This window comes from Somniosus microcephalus, chromosome 18 (genome assembly GCF_052327205.1).
Source record: "Somniosus microcephalus isolate GS21.2 chromosome 18, FLI_Smic_1.0, whole genome shotgun sequence".
NCBI lineage: Eukaryota > Metazoa > Chordata > Chondrichthyes > Squaliformes > Somniosidae > Somniosus > Somniosus microcephalus.
The window spans coordinates 25602223-25619867 of NC_141004.1; the positions used below are offsets into that span (position 1 = coordinate 25602223).

General features: G+C 43.5%; 1 protein-coding gene across 1 annotated transcript in view; it reads right to left on the bottom strand.

Moving 5' to 3' along the window:
- The window catches only part of LOC147105146 (sortilin-like), a 69616-nt gene that overhangs the window by 37291 nt on the left and 14680 nt on the right, over window positions 1-17645 (bottom strand). Inside the window, exons 3-8 of the mRNA XM_086011239.1 lie at window positions 14324-14397; window positions 13873-13975; window positions 11948-12112; window positions 9281-9354; window positions 6743-6792; window positions 1144-1271 (exon numbers count right to left, since the gene is read on the bottom strand). Coding sequence (XP_085867365.1) covers window positions 1144-1271; window positions 6743-6792; window positions 9281-9354; window positions 11948-12112; window positions 13873-13975; window positions 14324-14397 — 594 coding nt within the window. The remainder of the gene's footprint in view (window positions 1-1143; window positions 1272-6742; window positions 6793-9280; window positions 9355-11947; window positions 12113-13872; window positions 13976-14323; window positions 14398-17645) is intronic.

Here is a 17645-nt window from a genome sequence, read left to right on the forward strand (position 1 = left end):
GAGAGGAGGAGAAAGGAATATCGGACGGGCCGCTGTATTGTTGGGTTCACTCTCCCGGTACCTCCTTCACACTGCCCGGCTCGGCCTGCAATCTCCTACCCAGGAGGGAACTCTGTGACCCTCTGCCTTGCTCAGCGTAAGTCGTGCGCCACTCTGGTCATGTCGTGCGCACGACTTACGCTGAACGAAAAAACTTTCGGTTTAGAGGTTTTCGGAAGTTCGGATAAAGGATAGTCTACCTGTACTTGCATAACTCACTGGTTATGCTGTTCAGCATTATTTATTTTATTTTCTATTGGACTGATTGCCATTAGTATCACAGTTCTGGAGTGGCAGTTTCAACACGGTTGAGCTCAAACTTTTTTGAAGCATTGAAACTAGAGGTGGCATTCAATATCTGCTCAACTAGTTAGCACGCCAATTTTCTTCTCTTCCCTCCCGAACTTCAGGCAGTGACTCTGTCCAGGGACACAGTGCCACAAGTGGCAGTCACCATTTAGTACCACATGCAAGTCATTATCATGCACATGTAAGACTCGACAGGGAGCACCTGTAGACCTATCGACCACATGGATTAGGCATAACAAGGAAGTCAGATTCTAGTCTCGCCCGATTACCATATATACACACCTTCAACAGTGGCTGCTAAATAACAATCAGAACCAGATGATTTAGCAGAATTTCCCTCCCTAACTGCTTTCTCAGGCGGTTGAGGAAAACTGCTTCTGCCACCACCCCAGCTCAGATTAGCTCACCCAGCACAGATCAACTATTTCCTCCAACGAAAAATTAAATGGCACCTATCAAATCAATTATTTCTCATGGTTTGGGGTTTGTTCTACAAATAAATGAATAGGTTGGTTAAAAATAGCTGAAGAAAGAAAGGACTACACTTTGATATTACAGAAGTTCTTCCAAAAAGTTGAGCTGTTACCTAGCTGCTCTCACACTTCCTAGTGGCATTTGCAATGACCTGGGAACAAATTACTCTCCCGTAGTTGCATCATGGCTTGCGAGTTGAGAAAATGAGAATATGCCTTCACCAACAGCTGATTACTATGAAAACATTTATTTTTATAAAGTGACCGTCAAGCCAGTAATTGCTCATGTGCATTTCTTAAAAATTTCAATTTAAGTCTTTACCTTATCAGTCATGACAGAAGCAAAGAGGAAACGGCCTCCGAGTCCAAATGAGTAAATTTTTGATCCAACAGTTTTGAATGATTTTCCAAAATCATCTGTTCTTTTAAGCTCCAACAGGCCTCTTGCAGCTTAAAAACCAAAAACTGCATCTTCAGTTTCTGTACATGTTAGAAGCAGTGACCACAGCACAGAAGCCAGGCTATATTATTTACAAGAACATTTTAAATTAAATATTTCAAATATCAATAACAAATAGTTAATGCTTTGGTCCCAGCTTAATTGAACAAATACAAGCTTTAAGAGCTGGTCAGCTATTTAAACATTCTGTATCAATTAGAAACCAAAACCTAGGCTTTTTCTACTGAATAGGAAGCTACGTGGGGTTAAAAGATAAATGCTCCCAATGCATAATTACCATAGCAAAGCAACAAATAAAAAACAGCCAACATTGCTAACCAGCACACTCATACTAAAGAAATGTGCATGCCTTTAGTGCTTTCCAGCATCATTACTGGTACACAGGTACTAACAAGGTTATCCTGACAGCAAGTCCACACAGTTAAACAGACTACCTGCAGTTTTTGTGAATATAACTCATACACACAAATAACAGTCCATTGGACAGATAGAGCAAAATTCAATGCACCTAAAACCAGTTTTGTTCACTTTTACAGAAGCCTTTTAAAAAAAAAACTGCAAGGGTTTAAGTCTGCTTTAAATTGCACTGAAGTGTAAGTATTTCCCAGGTAACTCTTGCAACAAATTGAACAAAAAAAGCATACTTTTTGTAATCCCAATTAAAAAAAGGAAAAATCCTGATTCAAAAGAACTTGAAAATGCTCTGGAGTTTGTTATTTTTTCGCTGCTGACCGCCACTCCATTTAATGCATCAACTATTTACTAAGCACAGTTTTACTCCAATTAGCCCAATCTGAAAACACAGGGATGCCACCGAATGATGGCTTCTCGGAGCCAGCTCCAGGGCAGTTGCACATGACTTTTGCGACCAGAATTGGGTAAACATCAGTGCACTTTCAATCCCTTGAAGGGCAAATGTTAGATCAATTGTTTTGGGGGGGGGGGGGGGGGGGGGGGGGGGGAGAAAGAGAACATTAATTTCCATATTATACACAAGCAATTACATGCAGCATAATTTGCTAGGATTACATTTCCACACAAATCATATTTCATAGATGTGCCAAATGAACTGTTAATGGACTACGAGCTTCCAATGTAGCAAGAAAAGTGAAACAAAGAGCATCACAAAATGAAATGTAATGATAGATGGTGAAAGCATCAATGCTATACCTTAAACTAGAAATTGTGACAAAATGATAATCCTACTGTGATGAAATATATGCCTTCATCAGCCCATGTGTTTTAGCTGCTTGTATTGTGTGAACCGCCCCCTTTTGTTCCTATTGTGTGTATTGGCTACGCCCGTCTTTTGCCATATAAAGGTCTCATAAGCTGTATGAGTCATTCCTACCAGACGAACCCGATGTGGGAAGACCTGTAATGCTGCAATGTTCTTAGTGATTAAAAGTCTTCAGTTGAATCCTTGTCTTTGGGTCATTGATGGCATATCAATTTTAATCACTAAAACACCAAGATGGATCGACTCCTGAAACCAGAGCGCTTGGATCTGGACCCCCATGCCTCAGACGCAGCCACACAGTTCGGACACTGGTTCCAATGCTTCGAATTTTTCATTGCAAACTCATCCACCACCATAGCAGCCGCAACCGCTACCTGAGACATGAAACTGGGAATCCTGCAAAACTGGGTGAGCCAGCGGGTCTCCCCTCTCATCCAAGATGCCACCAGCTACGGGGTTGCCTGCACCATTCTGAAGGCCCACTACGTGCGGCCAATAAACGAGGTGTACACCAGGCATCTTCTGACTACTCACACGCAGCGGCATGGTGAGTCACTAGAGGACTTTATACTAAGCCTAAAAGTACTGGGCAGAGACTGGAACTGTAAGGCCGTGTCTGCCATCGTGTACACGGAGGAGCGGATTCGAGACTCCCTTATTGCGGGCCTCAGTTCAAATTACATTCGGCAGAAACTGTTTGAAAAGGAGGGACTGGACTTAAAACAGGCTATAGATATAGCGCGATCGCTGGATATGGCCCAGAGGAACTCTGAATCCTGTTCCCCAGGCCACGCGGCCCACTCCGCCTCGTGGGGGCCGCCATCTTGGAAGCCATCTTCACCTCCCAGGTCTCAAGCCAGCCCAGCACCATCGGAGCCCCAGCCTCCACCCAGGAGCCCCACTACTGCCGCGATGCATCGGGGCCCGAAATGCTACTTCTGCGGCCAGGACAAACACTCCAGGCATCTGTGCCCAGCGAAGGGCACCACCTGTTTTAAATGCGGGAAGAAAGGACATTTCAGCAAAGTCTGCAGAGGGAACCCTGCCTCCAACTCCACCACCGCCGCGTGCGCGCCGTGGGAGCGGCCATCTTGGAAGCCATCTTGTCCACCCTCATGGAGTCCACCATCTTGCCCCGACTGCACGGACCCACTGGTGGCCTCGATCACAGTGGATCAATCCAGGCCGCATCCGTTGTCTAAATCGATGATGGACATAGAGGTAAACGGGAACAAGGTTAAATGCTTGATTGACTGCGGGAGCACCGAAAGCTTTATTCATCCTAGCCTGGTAAAACGACTTTCACTAACGATAGTCCCCACACAGGGCAAAATCGCCACGGCCGATGAGACTCATACCTCAAAAATTACATGTTTCTGCGCGGTTATGTTGTCGGTAAAAGGCAATGATTACAGAGATTTTAAACTATTGATAATGCCAGATCTCTGTGTGAGCGTGATCTTGGGTCTGGACTTCCAGTGCCACCACCAAAGTATCACGCTTACCTACGGTGGGTCCCAGCCGCCCCTCAGTGTGCGGTCTGGCTACCCTGAAGGTCAAGCCGCCCTCTCTGTTCGCCAACCTCGCACCCAACTGTCGACCCATAGCGACCAAGAGTAGGCGGTACAGCTGGGAGGACAGACGGTTCATTGCGTCGGAAGTAGAAAGACTCAAGCGGGAGGGTATCATCGAATGCAGTACCAGCCCGTGGCGCGCCCAGGTAGTCGTAGTTAAGGGTAGCGAAAAGAAGCGGATGGTGATAGATTATAGCCAGACGGTTAATCTATACACCCAGCTAGACGCCTACCCTCTGCCCCGCATAACGGATATGGTTAACCAAATCGCGCAATACCGGGTGTTTTCCACCATCGACCTAAAATCGGCATACCACCAGCTCCCCATTAGGCCGGAGGATCGTCCATACACCGCCTTCGAGGCGAACGGGCGTCTCTACCACTTCCTCAGAGTCCCCTTTGGGGTAACGAACGGGGTCTCGGTCTTCCAGCGGGAGATGGACCGCATGGTCGATGAGAACCAGTTAACAGCCACCTACCCATACCTAGACAACGTCACCATCTGCGGCCACGACCAGCAAGACCACGACTCGAACCTCGCGAGATTTCTGAAAACCGCCCTCAGACGCAATCTCACCTACAACGAGGATAAGTGTGTCTTTAGCACCACACGCCTCTGTATCCTGGGCTGCGTGGTGGAAAACGGGGAAATCGGTCTGGACCCCGACCGATTGCGCCCCCTACGGGAGCTACCCCTACCAAACACTCCCAAGGCCCTGAAAAGGTGCCTGGGGTTCTTCTCCTATTACGCCCAATAGGTCCCCAATTATTCCGACAAGGCCCGTCCCCTCCTGAAATCAATGTCCTTCCCGCTCACGGCCGAGGCCCACGCCGCCTTCAACAGCATTAAACACGACATTGAGACGGCCGCGCTGCGGGCAGTGGACAAAAACATCCCTTTCCAGGTCGAAAGCGATGCGTCCGACTTCGCTTTAGCAGCCACCCTCAACCAGGATGGGCGGCCCGTAGCCTTTTTCTCAAGAACCCTCCAAGGGCCCGAGATCAGGCACTCCTCGGTAGAGAAGGAGGCCCAGGCCATAGTGGAGGCAGTGCGGCACTGGAGGCACTACCTAGCCGGCAAACGCTTCACCCCGCTTACCGACCAGCGGTCGGTAGCCTTCATGTTTAACAACAAACAGAGGGGGAAGATCAAGAACGACAAAATTCTCAGGTGGCGGATCGAACTCTCCACGTTTTGAGTACGACATTATAGGCTGGGGGCCCTCAACGAATCCCCCGACGCCCTATCACGAGGGATGTGTGCCAGCATCCAGGGGGACAGGCTACAGGGCCTCCACAATGGCCTCTGCCACCCAGGGGTCACCCGGCTATTCCACTTTATAAAATCCCGTAACCTGCCCTATTCCATCGAGGAGGTCCAGTCTATGACCGGGGACTGCCACACTTGTGCAGAATGCAAGCCCTGTTTTTTCAGGCCTGACCGAGCCCACCTGATCAAAGCTACACAGCCATTCGAGCGCCCAAGCTTAGATTTCAAGGGACTACTCCCCTCCACCGACCGCAATGTGTACTTTCTCAACATTGTGGACGAGTACTCCCGCTTCCCATTCGCCTACCCCTGCCCAGATATGACCAGTGCCACGGTCATCAAGTGCCTCGGCAACCTGTTTTGCATGTTTGGCATGCCCAACTACATCCACACTGACAGGGGGGCGTCGTTCATGAGCGATGAACTGCGCCAATACCTGCTGTCAAAGGGGATAGCCACGAATCGGACTAGTTATAACCCCCGGGGTAATGGGCAAGTGGAGAGGGAGAACGCGACAGTGTGGAAGGCGGTCACCTTAGCACTAAGGTCTAAAGGCCTCCCCACCTCCCGCTGGCAGGAGGTCCTCCCAGACGTACTCCACTCGATAAGGTCGCTACTGTGTACTGCTACTAACGCAACTCCCCACGAGAAGATGTTTGTTTTTCCCCGCAAATCAACCTCAGGAGTATCCCTACCCTTGTGGCTCTCCACCCCAGGAACAGTCCTGTTACGGAAGCATGCGAGGGGCCACAAAACGGATCCCCTCGTGGAGGCAGTACACCTACTCCACGCAAACCCACAGTACGCGTACGTCAAGCACGCCGTGAAGACACCGCGTCCATAAAGGACCTCGCCTCGGCAGGAAACGACGACGACCCACCTCCACCATCCCCAGAGGTATCCTCACCGCCCCCAGAAGTACCTGCAACACCCCCAGCACATGGGTATGCCCAGGAGGGCACCACGGACTCCCGGTCAGAACCCGAGGTACTGTTGCGACGTTCAGGAAGGACTCACACACCCCCGGACAGACTAAATCTGTAGAAGGGGTGAATGTGATGAAATATATGCCTTCATCAGCCCATGTGTTTTACCTGCTTGTATTGTGTGAACCGCCCCCTTTTGTTCCTATTGTGTGTATTGGCTACGCCCCTGTCTTTTGCCATATAAAGGTCTCAAAAGCTGTACGAGTCATTCCTACCAGACGAACCCGATGTGGGAAGACCTGTAATGCTGCAATGTTCTTAGTGATTAAAAGCCTTCAGTTGAATCCTTGTCTTTGAGTCATTGATGGCATATCACACAAGTCCTTTCTAAAGTACTGCAAGGTAGGATTTTTATTAACTAAGTAAAATGTATGGTATTGACATAACTTACTACAAGACCCATTGGGGTGGGTGGTGAAGAAAATATTATCATTTGGTCCCCTGGAATAAAGCAAAGACAATCAAATGGAAAATAATGCTTACCATAAAAGACATAACAGTCACACAACAGTGGTTGGGGGGGGGGGGGGGGTGGGGGGTGGAAAGAGAAAGAGGAAGTACTTCCAAAAAAAAAACAAAACGAGATAATTTGTCAGTGATAGCCAAACACAAAGAAACTGTTTCATAAACAAGAAATCATGTACAAATTCACTTCAGCTGTTCAATACACTTCTCTCTTCCGATCTCTAACTGACTTATCTCCATTTCCATGAACTTAGTTACTAAATGGAGTCACTGATTGTACATGTTCAGTTGTTCCCTTAGAGTGAATCCGATACAGAAGAGAACTCGCTTGCATATTTGGAGGCCAACATTCTTCCTTCGCTAATTTTAGAAAATATTAGTGTTTTGATTGCTGAAATTAGTGAAGACAGGAATTTCAGTTTTGCTTAGAAAGTACAGAATGTAGGGTACATATTTTCTGTTCTATTAACCGGTCTAGTAGCTAACTGAAATTCCTCCATGTTCTTCAAATTATAGTGAGTAGTGGTTCAAGCTGCTTCCAACTTCTAACTCACTAATAACAAATGCACTGAAAATATAATAAATAGCCTCAATACAATGACAAATATCCCTTTAGATGAAGCGCCAATCAATCAGAGTGGAGAACTATACTGATATTGGAGCACAGTCATGGAGTTAAGTTTACGGCCTTTATTTATGAAAAAAGAAACAAGCATATTTTCTCAGTCTGCATATAGAAAGCAATATTACTGATCACTCCACAGCTAAATCCTCTACTACAAGATTATTCTTGAGGGCAAGTACAAGCTCAAGCCCCCTTTTTCAGCCTCCTGCAACCCACTTCCACTACTCCCTCCATCCAAAAAAAAGTGTGAAAACCTCAGATTTGCTGAGTCACCAAAATGAAGACTATCTGCCAACTGTGTTCGCTCAGTCACCTGTCCTTAACTACCTCCTCCCCGGTACCTATTCCGTGTCACTTTGTAGCTTCTCCCAAGACTAATTTTCTTCATGACACTTAACACCTGCTTCCTCAACCTCTCCCAACTCAACACAACTATTTTTCTTTACTTTCAATGCTTATGGATATGGCCAATACTTTTTTTTTTAAATATATAAAGCTCCAAAAAGAACCTTTACAAAAGACTTTCCTCGGCCCCTCTACCCTTTCCAATTACTAACTCATCCCTAGCCGGTCTTTGCTCTCAAGGTTCTGCACTGCACCATCAGCACTCAACTCCATGCTCACCTCATCATTCTCTATCCAAATACTTCAATCTGCTTTCTGGCCTGCCCACAGCACCAAGACCATCCTAGTCAAAATCACTGGTATCCTGTGTGACTGACGACTCATCTTTTCTTGTGCTCGCCACAGCACTCTACATGGTCAATCAGTACATGCTACTCTCTTCCTGTGGTCCATCTCTGTGGGACCAGACTTGCTTGGTTCCACTCCTACCTATCCAACAGGGAAAGCACATCTCTAGCAATGCCATTTTCTCCCACATGGTCATCTTAAGAGTCCTAAAGGTTAACTCATTTTTTCATATGTTGCTCCTTTGTGAGATTATCCAGAAGCAGGAGCTACGTTTCCAGATGTATGCTGATATCACCCTTGACTCTACAAACACCACTGTGCTGTAATACTGTTTTTCCCAATATAGTCATGCTTAAATTAGATCCCTTCTCCAATTTAACACTGGCAAGATCAAAGCCATTTTGTGCAACCCCAGACAGTGCACTTAACCAGTGAGGTGACCTCAAAGCCCACATCCTATTTATCACCAAGATCACTTCCTTCCATCTCCAAGTCACCTGCTTCCAGCCTTACCTCACCCCATCACTACTGAAACTTTTACCCACATTTGTATTACCTTCAGACTCTCACCAAATCTCTTTTTGGCCTCCCACGATCCAGATAAACTACAATTCACCAAAAATTCCACCCCATATCCTCATTCAGCATTTCTGCCTTTACCAGCCCAATTGCTTTCCCTTCCCCATCCTTTAACACATTTAATTCAAAATTCTCCTTCTCAATTTACAATCTCTCCATAGCCTCATCTCCATTCCTGCCACTGCAATCTCCTCCAACCTAACATTCCTGCTAATGGCCTTCCAACCCTGGCCTTCCAACCCTGGCCTTGTATGCAATCTCCCTTCTGTCCTCCCTTCTCCCCCACTCCAACTTGGAAACAGAGCCTTCAAGCAAACTCTTTGGAACTGCCTCCCTAAATCCACCTTACCATCTTTCTCCCTACCTTCAAAACCTCACGCTCTCAATCATCTGCTTTAATATTACTGTTCAGCATCCATTTCTCCTTTGTGAAGTGCTTTTAAAATTTACTACTTTAAAGGGTGCTACATTAATGCAAGTTAAGACTAATTAATGAATTACTACATATTTTAACAATACAAAACATATTCAGGTCACTTCAGTTACTATTGGTTGAGCTTTACTTACCACTTTACAAGACAGACAAAGTCATGAATTTCTTTCCATGTTTCACCAAAATTGGAGGAAAACCACAAAACATTCTGGAATGTAAAAGAAAAAAATCTCCGGGTTGCATAAATCACAATGCGCCACAGATGTATATCAAGTGCAAAAATGTTTACACTTACACGATGAAATAAACTTGTATGAAACTACTTGCATACAAATTCTAGTGATTTATAGGTTTTCTAAATTCCCAACTCATTCCCAAATGCAATATTATTTGCTTTAAAATAGGAATTTACATGCACACCCGCTTGTTTAAAATATGCACCTCGGTTGTTGTGGAAAAAACATGGCAAAGCTAGAACACTAGTGTGTCTCTCTTCTTCCAAGTCTCCCTCGGCTTCTCTCCCACTAATAATAAATCAGTAGGAAACTTGGGAATTTCTTGTATGGTGGTGATCGAGTAACTAAGCAGCAGCCAATACAGATTAAGAAAGGGGAAGAATGAGTGTACATTTTTTTTTAATTTTTTTTATTATTAAGGGTGCATTGCTCAGGTCACTAAACAGTTTCAGCATGACTTGCTCCAAGCTGGACCCTACTGTTTTTACTATATAGTTCAGCATTCTATTTGCTTTGTTGGACATGTTGAGCAGAGTTGTGGAGTAGTTATGTCATCTATTTATCTCTTAGAACATAAACATAACATTTGAACATAAGACGCAGGAGTAGGTCATTTGGCCCCTCGAGCCTGCTCTGCCATTCAATAGGATCATGGCTGATCTGATCTTGGCCTCAACTCCACTTCCCTGCCCATTCCCCATAACCCTCGACTCCCTTACCTTTCAAACATCTGTCTATCTTCACCTTAAATATTCAATGACCCAGCCTCCACAGCTCTGAGGGTCGTGAATCTTTGGAATTCTCTTCGCCAGAGAAGAAATTCCTCCTCATTTCCGATTTAAAAGGGTTTCCCCTTATTCTGAAATTATGCCCCCTAGTTCTAGATTCCCCCACGAGGGGAAACATCCTCTCAGCATCTACCCTGTCAAGCCCCTTCAGAATCTTATATGTTTCAATAAGATCCCCTCTCATTCTTCTAAACTCCAATGAGTATAGGCCCAACCTGCTCAACCTTTCTTCATAAGACAACCCCTTCATCTCAGGAATTACCCTAGTGAACCTTCTCTGAACTGCCTCCAATGCAAGTATATCCTTCCTTAAATAAGGAGACCAAAACTGTATGCAGTACGACATGCAGTACTTTGCACGTTTCTATATTGAATGTCATCTGCCACTATTCACTTTTAACCAACATATTACTCATTTACAATTTTATTTAATGCATTGTGTAGTTCCCGAGCTGCCTCCTCAGATTCAACTTTGTTTGGAGTAGCTTGAGCTTCTGAATCCAAATCAATGTAAATTAGAAACAGTAAGAGTCCCTATACTGATGATCCCTGGGTTACCCCCTCAGCACTTCTTACAAGTATCCGTCTGCCAATTTCTTATCCATGTCATCACTTTGCTCAGCTAGTAGCCTTTCATGTGAGGCTCCGTCAAAAGCTTTTGGAAATAAAAAAAGGTACACCATGTTGAAATATCACTTCCTCAAAAAATATGAAGGCAGGATCTTCCCTTTCTTAATGCATATTGGCTGCGGCTTAGTTACCAGATTAACACCATACAAGTAATTCTCAAGTTTACTATGGCTTTATTATTTTACCCAATATTGCTGCAAGACTAATTAATTCCAAGTTGGAATTTAAAATGAGCATAATGGCTGGTTTCCAATCGGAGTCTTGCATAAATACATCAAAAATAAAACACATTAGCAAATTTGAAAACATGGTCACTGGTATATGTGAGGTCTTCTTCATATGTGAAAGAATTATTTCACAGCATTAAAGTGCAGCTGCTGTTTGGTACCAAAACAGTAACAGCACGTCTTCACACCATAAAGTAACCAGACTACTATTTAAGTTTAGTCACGTCTATACTTTGTGGCATTTCTATGGTTGGAAGTAGGGTTGCATTACTGCATGTAAAAATACAAACTAGACATCTCTGAATACCCTATAGTGTTATTTGCATTCAGCAAACACCATCAGCAATGATGCTTCTAGAAATGCTGACAGTGGCATGAACGTTTGTAGAAACTAAAACACATTCAGAAGCATTATATTTAATTGTTATCGGTTGAGTTTTCGCTTGCAATTTCTACTACTAGATTTTTTAATCATTTATAGTAATTTACTTGTATATTTTGGTGTTAATTATGTGAAAGTTTGTATAGTGAATTACTCAAAAATTATTACTGGATCTGCATAAAACTTTACATACCAAAATTCATTTACTTCTGCAAAATACCATGACCTTTGAGAAAGGATTCATTTTATATTTTGTGTCCAAGGAAGCTACAATGGTTATATATTTTCCACTTCACAGAAATAGCTTTTTAGAAATAGAAGTGCTACTGCAAAAAGAGTAAATGCCAAATCTACTAGATTTCCCCCACTAAAATCAGTTGAACTTTATGTTCAAACTCGTTATCCCACACACTTGCGTAGTAAACTGAACGCAAACACTTTCCTATCTCAAGGTTTCAATAGTATTTGTGCATCCCCTGAATAACCAAACCCCACTGCAGTTAAATAATACAATCATTTCCATCTTAGATGCACTTACATCTATGCTTAGTGCTAGCAGATGTTCAGAATTTTTGGAATGGTAAAAGATCTGCAATAATGGGTGAAAAGGAAGATTTATGGGGACAAAGTTCTTTCCAAAATCACTTGACCTGAAGATCCTTCCTCCACTGCTCTTTCCAGACACATCAGCTGTAAGAATCACCTAAAGGAGAGTGACAGGAAAACAATTGTCATTATGAAATATACATGTTTTTTTTTTTTAAATCACAATTAAACTGGCATTTCCTCACTACATATATTGATGATTTAACCAAGGTTATATTTATAATGAGAACAACTTCCTGAAGTGGCTCTGCTATGCTAGCTACAGATATTTATACTGAATGGAGGGGTTCCACAATTTTTAAGCGCTGTTTGTGGCCATTTTCTGTAACTGTTTAGCTAATGGCTATGGGGGAATCCATATTGGCCAATTGAAGCAAAACTGCTCCTTTGCGGTCTAATACAGGGTAGGTATAGCCACTTCTACTGCTCAGGCTATAGGCCGGGGGGGGGGGGGGGGGGGAAACACAAGCATGCCTCTGCCTCCAACACAAGCTTGTGCTACTGGGCGATACCGTTGTCAGAGACTTGAGCCAAAACCACCTCTTACACAATACATACTGTCTCCTTCATTTACTTGGCCACTGATAGCCTGATGGTTGCAAACATGTGTATTACATGTTTCAGTGTTTACATGTCTTGTGCTCATATGATCAATTTGAAGTTTGGTTGTTGGTTACAGTTGCCTACTTTAATCCCTGTGACACTTCAGTACCCTGCGCCTCATTGAGCAATATAATGACCTCATCACCCATCAATCTAAAAGTAACAAATTCTGTAATTTATCTTCTTCCTGGCTCCCGCCACCCTTTTTACAATTGTGAACATGTTCCAAATCAACTCAATTCCTATTGACAGAAGAAAAAGGCAGATGTACAGCCACTTGAAAGCCCAACTCAGTGCGACATTGTCACATTTGGGGTTAATCTTTGATGTACAAGAGTGCCAAAATAGAAAAGGGGCTCTGCTGGATAAGGATACCCATCAACAGACTGGAAGTAGCCAAACTTGAGAATTGCAAGTGCAAGCCAATTCCTACCATTCCACCTCAGTTTGCTGGAGCACAAAGTGTTTTCAACATATGGATGCCATGCATGGAATTGCAGAATCTTTCTGGATACATGAGTCAAATGGCATTCGTCTTCTATATCCATCTTGTGATAAGTGTGCACCGCATTCTACAAGGCTGCTTTCTCATTGGGCAATTGTGTTTTTAAAAAATATCAATCTGTTAACACATGTTCTTTCATATCCCTTTCTTGGGTTGTCCTGTATCAATGGCCAATAGGACAGCTGACTTGTGCCTGATGCCGCACCCCCCCCCCCCCCTCAACATTGTTCTTATACATCTCTCAGCAACCAGGTTCAGAACAGCCCAAGAGGATTTCCACTCCCCGCCCCCAATTTTCTATTTCTGCAGGGAACTATCTAAGGTACACATTGTGCTACCCACACAGAACAGACATTTGTAACTCAGCACACTGTAGGGAAGAGAACTGTGGTTGTGTATCCAAATCAACACTAGTGTATGTTATGTTCATAAATAAATAGACGTTTTCATTATGAACAGCTAGCTTGAGCTAGTCATTTATTCAGCCATGTGGACTAGTGTACAGGCATCCATCTTGACTACTGCCTTGTGGGTAGCCCCTTACTAAACATACAGCGCCACCTAGTGTACCATTCTAGAATGACATGTTACTGATCATTACAGTGTAGATCCAACACCCATCCACAGTTTAAGAAAAGTTTGAAAGCAAGAAAGACAGCAGTGGACAGTGTACTGCAACACATCACATTGGTAAATTGCAATCTTGGACAGTCTAAAATTGGTCTAGCATACAACATAAAAGGATTTACCTTTCCAGAGTTCTCAGGGCCAATAGCAATTCCAAATTCAGTACGAATGAAAGTATTGTTGATGAGTTTAGTAATATCAGCGAAGGTCTTGCCATAATTATCACTGAAAGAAAATGACCAATTAAAACAATACAGCATGCAACCTCCAGAATAAGTAAACAAAGTTTGAATATGCCAAACAACTGAAAAGGGCACGCGTTATAGTACTTGTTGGGTATATTAAAAAATACTGTGTCCTAGAATGGTAGAATACAGTTTTACATCAAGGATGCCCAACCAGGCAAATTCCTACTCTTAGTCAGGCTATTCTTGGGGGAGCAGCATCAAAATACTCATTAGGGCAAATGTTTTTCCCCTCCTCAAATTCAAACGGCATACAGGAAGAACTGCAAAAGTTGTTTTATATTTACGTCAAAAGATATTATTGAAAGCTGAAGATTCCATGCATTACCTTCTGTACAACCGTGACTGTCCAAAGCTAATTCCCAAGAATGGCAACTGAAAGGTTGTTAAGGCCAAGAGTACCTGTGAATGAGAACATAATTATTGAATAAGTTTCATCTAGTGTTGATTTAAACAGTTTCAATCCACCCACTAGCTCATTAGAGTAGTTTGCTGCTAATTCACATGATCAATGAAAATCTGCAGCGCTGTAGATATGCTATAAATAAGCTCAAAATTAAACCACAATTAGCAACCAATAGGTCACCACCTCACATACCCACACTGGTTGACGTCTGTAAAAAACCTCCACAAACATTTTGTATGTTGAAGCAGTTTTGTAAGCCTGAGAACAAGACCAATCACTAAATTGATAGTCATACATGCCAACCCACAAAACAAAAAACTGAAACAGTTGACAGCTCCCTAAATTCTAACAAAAATCATACAACTGAAAAACAGCCCTGAACAAAGATTCATGACCAAAGTTATTGGACCAAAATTTGCAGTCGGAGACTTCCTGCAGGCGGACACCTCCAACCTGCAAAAAATCTACGAATTTACCTGATGGTCCGGGAGGTTCATAGACTTGTGCTCCTGGGCCTCTCCAGGTTCGCAAGCACCCCTGGGATCACGTAGGCCGGCCCAACCCGGGATCACGTAGGCCGGCCCAACCAATGAAAGAAGGGGAATCCCCATTCATACGTGGTGATTCTGTATGTTCAGAACTCCCATTAGTATGAATGGGGATCACTTAAATACACGAACACATGAAACAAATGTTTAAAAATTACATTTAAAATTAATTAAAATGCCACTTAAATATTTTAAACAAGTTTAATTTTTTGAAAATGTTTTTATATGTTTTAACGGGGCTAAAAGTAAACTTACTTTATTGGACAGGATTTTTAATGTATAAAAGTGATAACATTTTATTTTTCTATTTGTTTTTAAACTCTTATGCTGGTAAATGCAGGCCTCATGCCTGCTTTTACCAGGCATAAGAATTTCAAGGCCATTCGCCGGGCAGAAGTTGGGCAAATAGCCCAACTCTCCGCCCGCGGAGGCCCTTCGCCTGGGGATGCGGATGATCTTCGCATGCCTAAACCCAGACCTTGCATGGCCCCTATGGGCATCTCATACACTGCAAATTATGGCACATTGCTTTAAAGTAACCAAATAAGTTAACTTCTTTGACATATGCAAAAAGTCACACAACACCAGGTTATAGTCCAACAGCTTTATTTGAAATCACAAGCTTTCGGAGCGCTGCTCCTTGACGAAGGAGCAGCGCTTCGAAAGCTTGTGATTTCAAATAAAGCTGTTGGACTATAACCTGGTGTTGTGTGACTTCTTGCATATGTCCACCCCAGTCCAACTCCGGCATCTCCACGCCATGGCTTCTTTGACATAGTAACTGGCCATGATGAACATCCATGAACTTCAAGTTAGTTTTGGCTAGGAAAACACAAACTGCCAATAGCAACAGCCTTCTAAAAACAGCTTCAGATAGAAACCTCTGCAAACAAACACTTAATAATTAAAGAAATGGGCGCAAGTCTGAGTTATCAGGAAGTGAAGCCATCCATTAGCACTATTTTACTGATCTTCTGTTGGGGTAATTACCTGTTCACATTTAATGAAATGCCCAGAAGCTCAAAACATCAAAGGAAGGGGGCCGAACTGTGACCCTCTATAAAAGGAGGCGAGATCACTTAATTATATTCTAAAGGTCAAGAGGTTGTCATCTTATAGTACGTCTCAGCCGCAAGCCTACATTTCGTTGTACTGCACTTGTGCACTAACAGACAATAAAAGTTGATTTGATTTGATTTGAGTACCCAACATCAGGTTATTTGCTAGATAGTGGGAGACAACCACCAGTGACCACTTTACAGCAAGCTAGCTCCAAGTACATGCACGGTCATAGTAGCAAACACAGCTTGGTGAATGTGATTACTTTTGGTTGGATGAGTTGCAAACTATTACATGTTAAATTTGGCATATGGGGCACACATTTCTTTGAAAACTCAAGTACTTGAAGTTGTTACTGTGACAGGCATTTTCAATGTTACAGGTGTCACATTATTTGACACAATAGCAAGGATTTTATACTGAGTATATTACCCTACAATTGCATAATTTGGGCACAGGGTTCAGAGAAATCACTTAAAATAATCAATTTTAAAATTACATATTTGCAATAGAATTGCATCCATTGAATTGTATTGTCTTTACTATTTTCATTAAAGTTTTACTTAAAAAAGGTCTCAAATCTCTCCCAAATGCATGTGCTTGGACTCGTGAGCTGAAGCTGCATTGTGCAGTCGGCGCATGGCACACCCATGTCCCAGGATGCATCAGTACTGTTTACTCAGCTAAAAGACATTTTTCCTTCAACTTCTAAAATTTGTGTTAACGTTTGGTTTTGAAAACCAGACAGGCTGAGAGCGAGGGAAATCAGTCGACTGATTACACATTGGGGAGACCAAACGCAGACTGGATGACCGCTTTGCGGAACACCTCCGTCCAGGCCGTAAGGGTGATCCCGAGCTTCCGGTCGCCTGTCATTTCAATTCACCGCCCCATTCCCACTCGGACCTCACCGTCCTCGGCCTCTTGCATTGTTCCACGGAAGCTCAGCGTAAGCTCGAGGAACAGCACCTCATCTTCCGTTTAGGCACTTTGCAGCCTTCCGGACTCAATATCGAGTTCAACAATTTCAGATCATAACCTCGGCCCCTATCATATTTATATATTTTTTTATCCACACTTTTGGTTTGTGCCTTTTCTCTTTTCTCCTCCCACGTGGCAGCTGTCTTTCACTCTGCCAGCGCATTTCACACTTCATCTAGAGCCATCCTTTGTTTCTTCATCTGTCCTATTACCATCTCGTCTCGCCTTGAATATCTCTTAATGTCTCTTCACCGCTCACAAACCTTCCCTTTTGTTCTTTCATCCCCTCCCCCATTTCCCAGCCCCCAACTTGCTTTTTCATCCGTTTCATTTCCTGCTTTTTTTCAGTTCTGACGAAGGGTTTCGACCCGAAACGCTGACTGTTTCTCTCTCCACGGACGTTGCCTGGCCTGCTGAGTTTTTCCAGCTTTTTCTGTTGTTATTTCTGATTACACACCTGTAGCAGTTTCTATTGTGTTCAGTAAACCTCAAAAAAATGCAGTAAACTGAGGGGGCTTGGAAAGAGCACAGCACAGGCGGGGTAGAGCACGTTCTCTCTTCCCCCACCACCGCACGTGTACTTGAGGAGGAGCAGAAGCAGCACTCAGTCTGATATTCGATGTTTTCAATTCACTGGAGCGGAATAACTACAGATA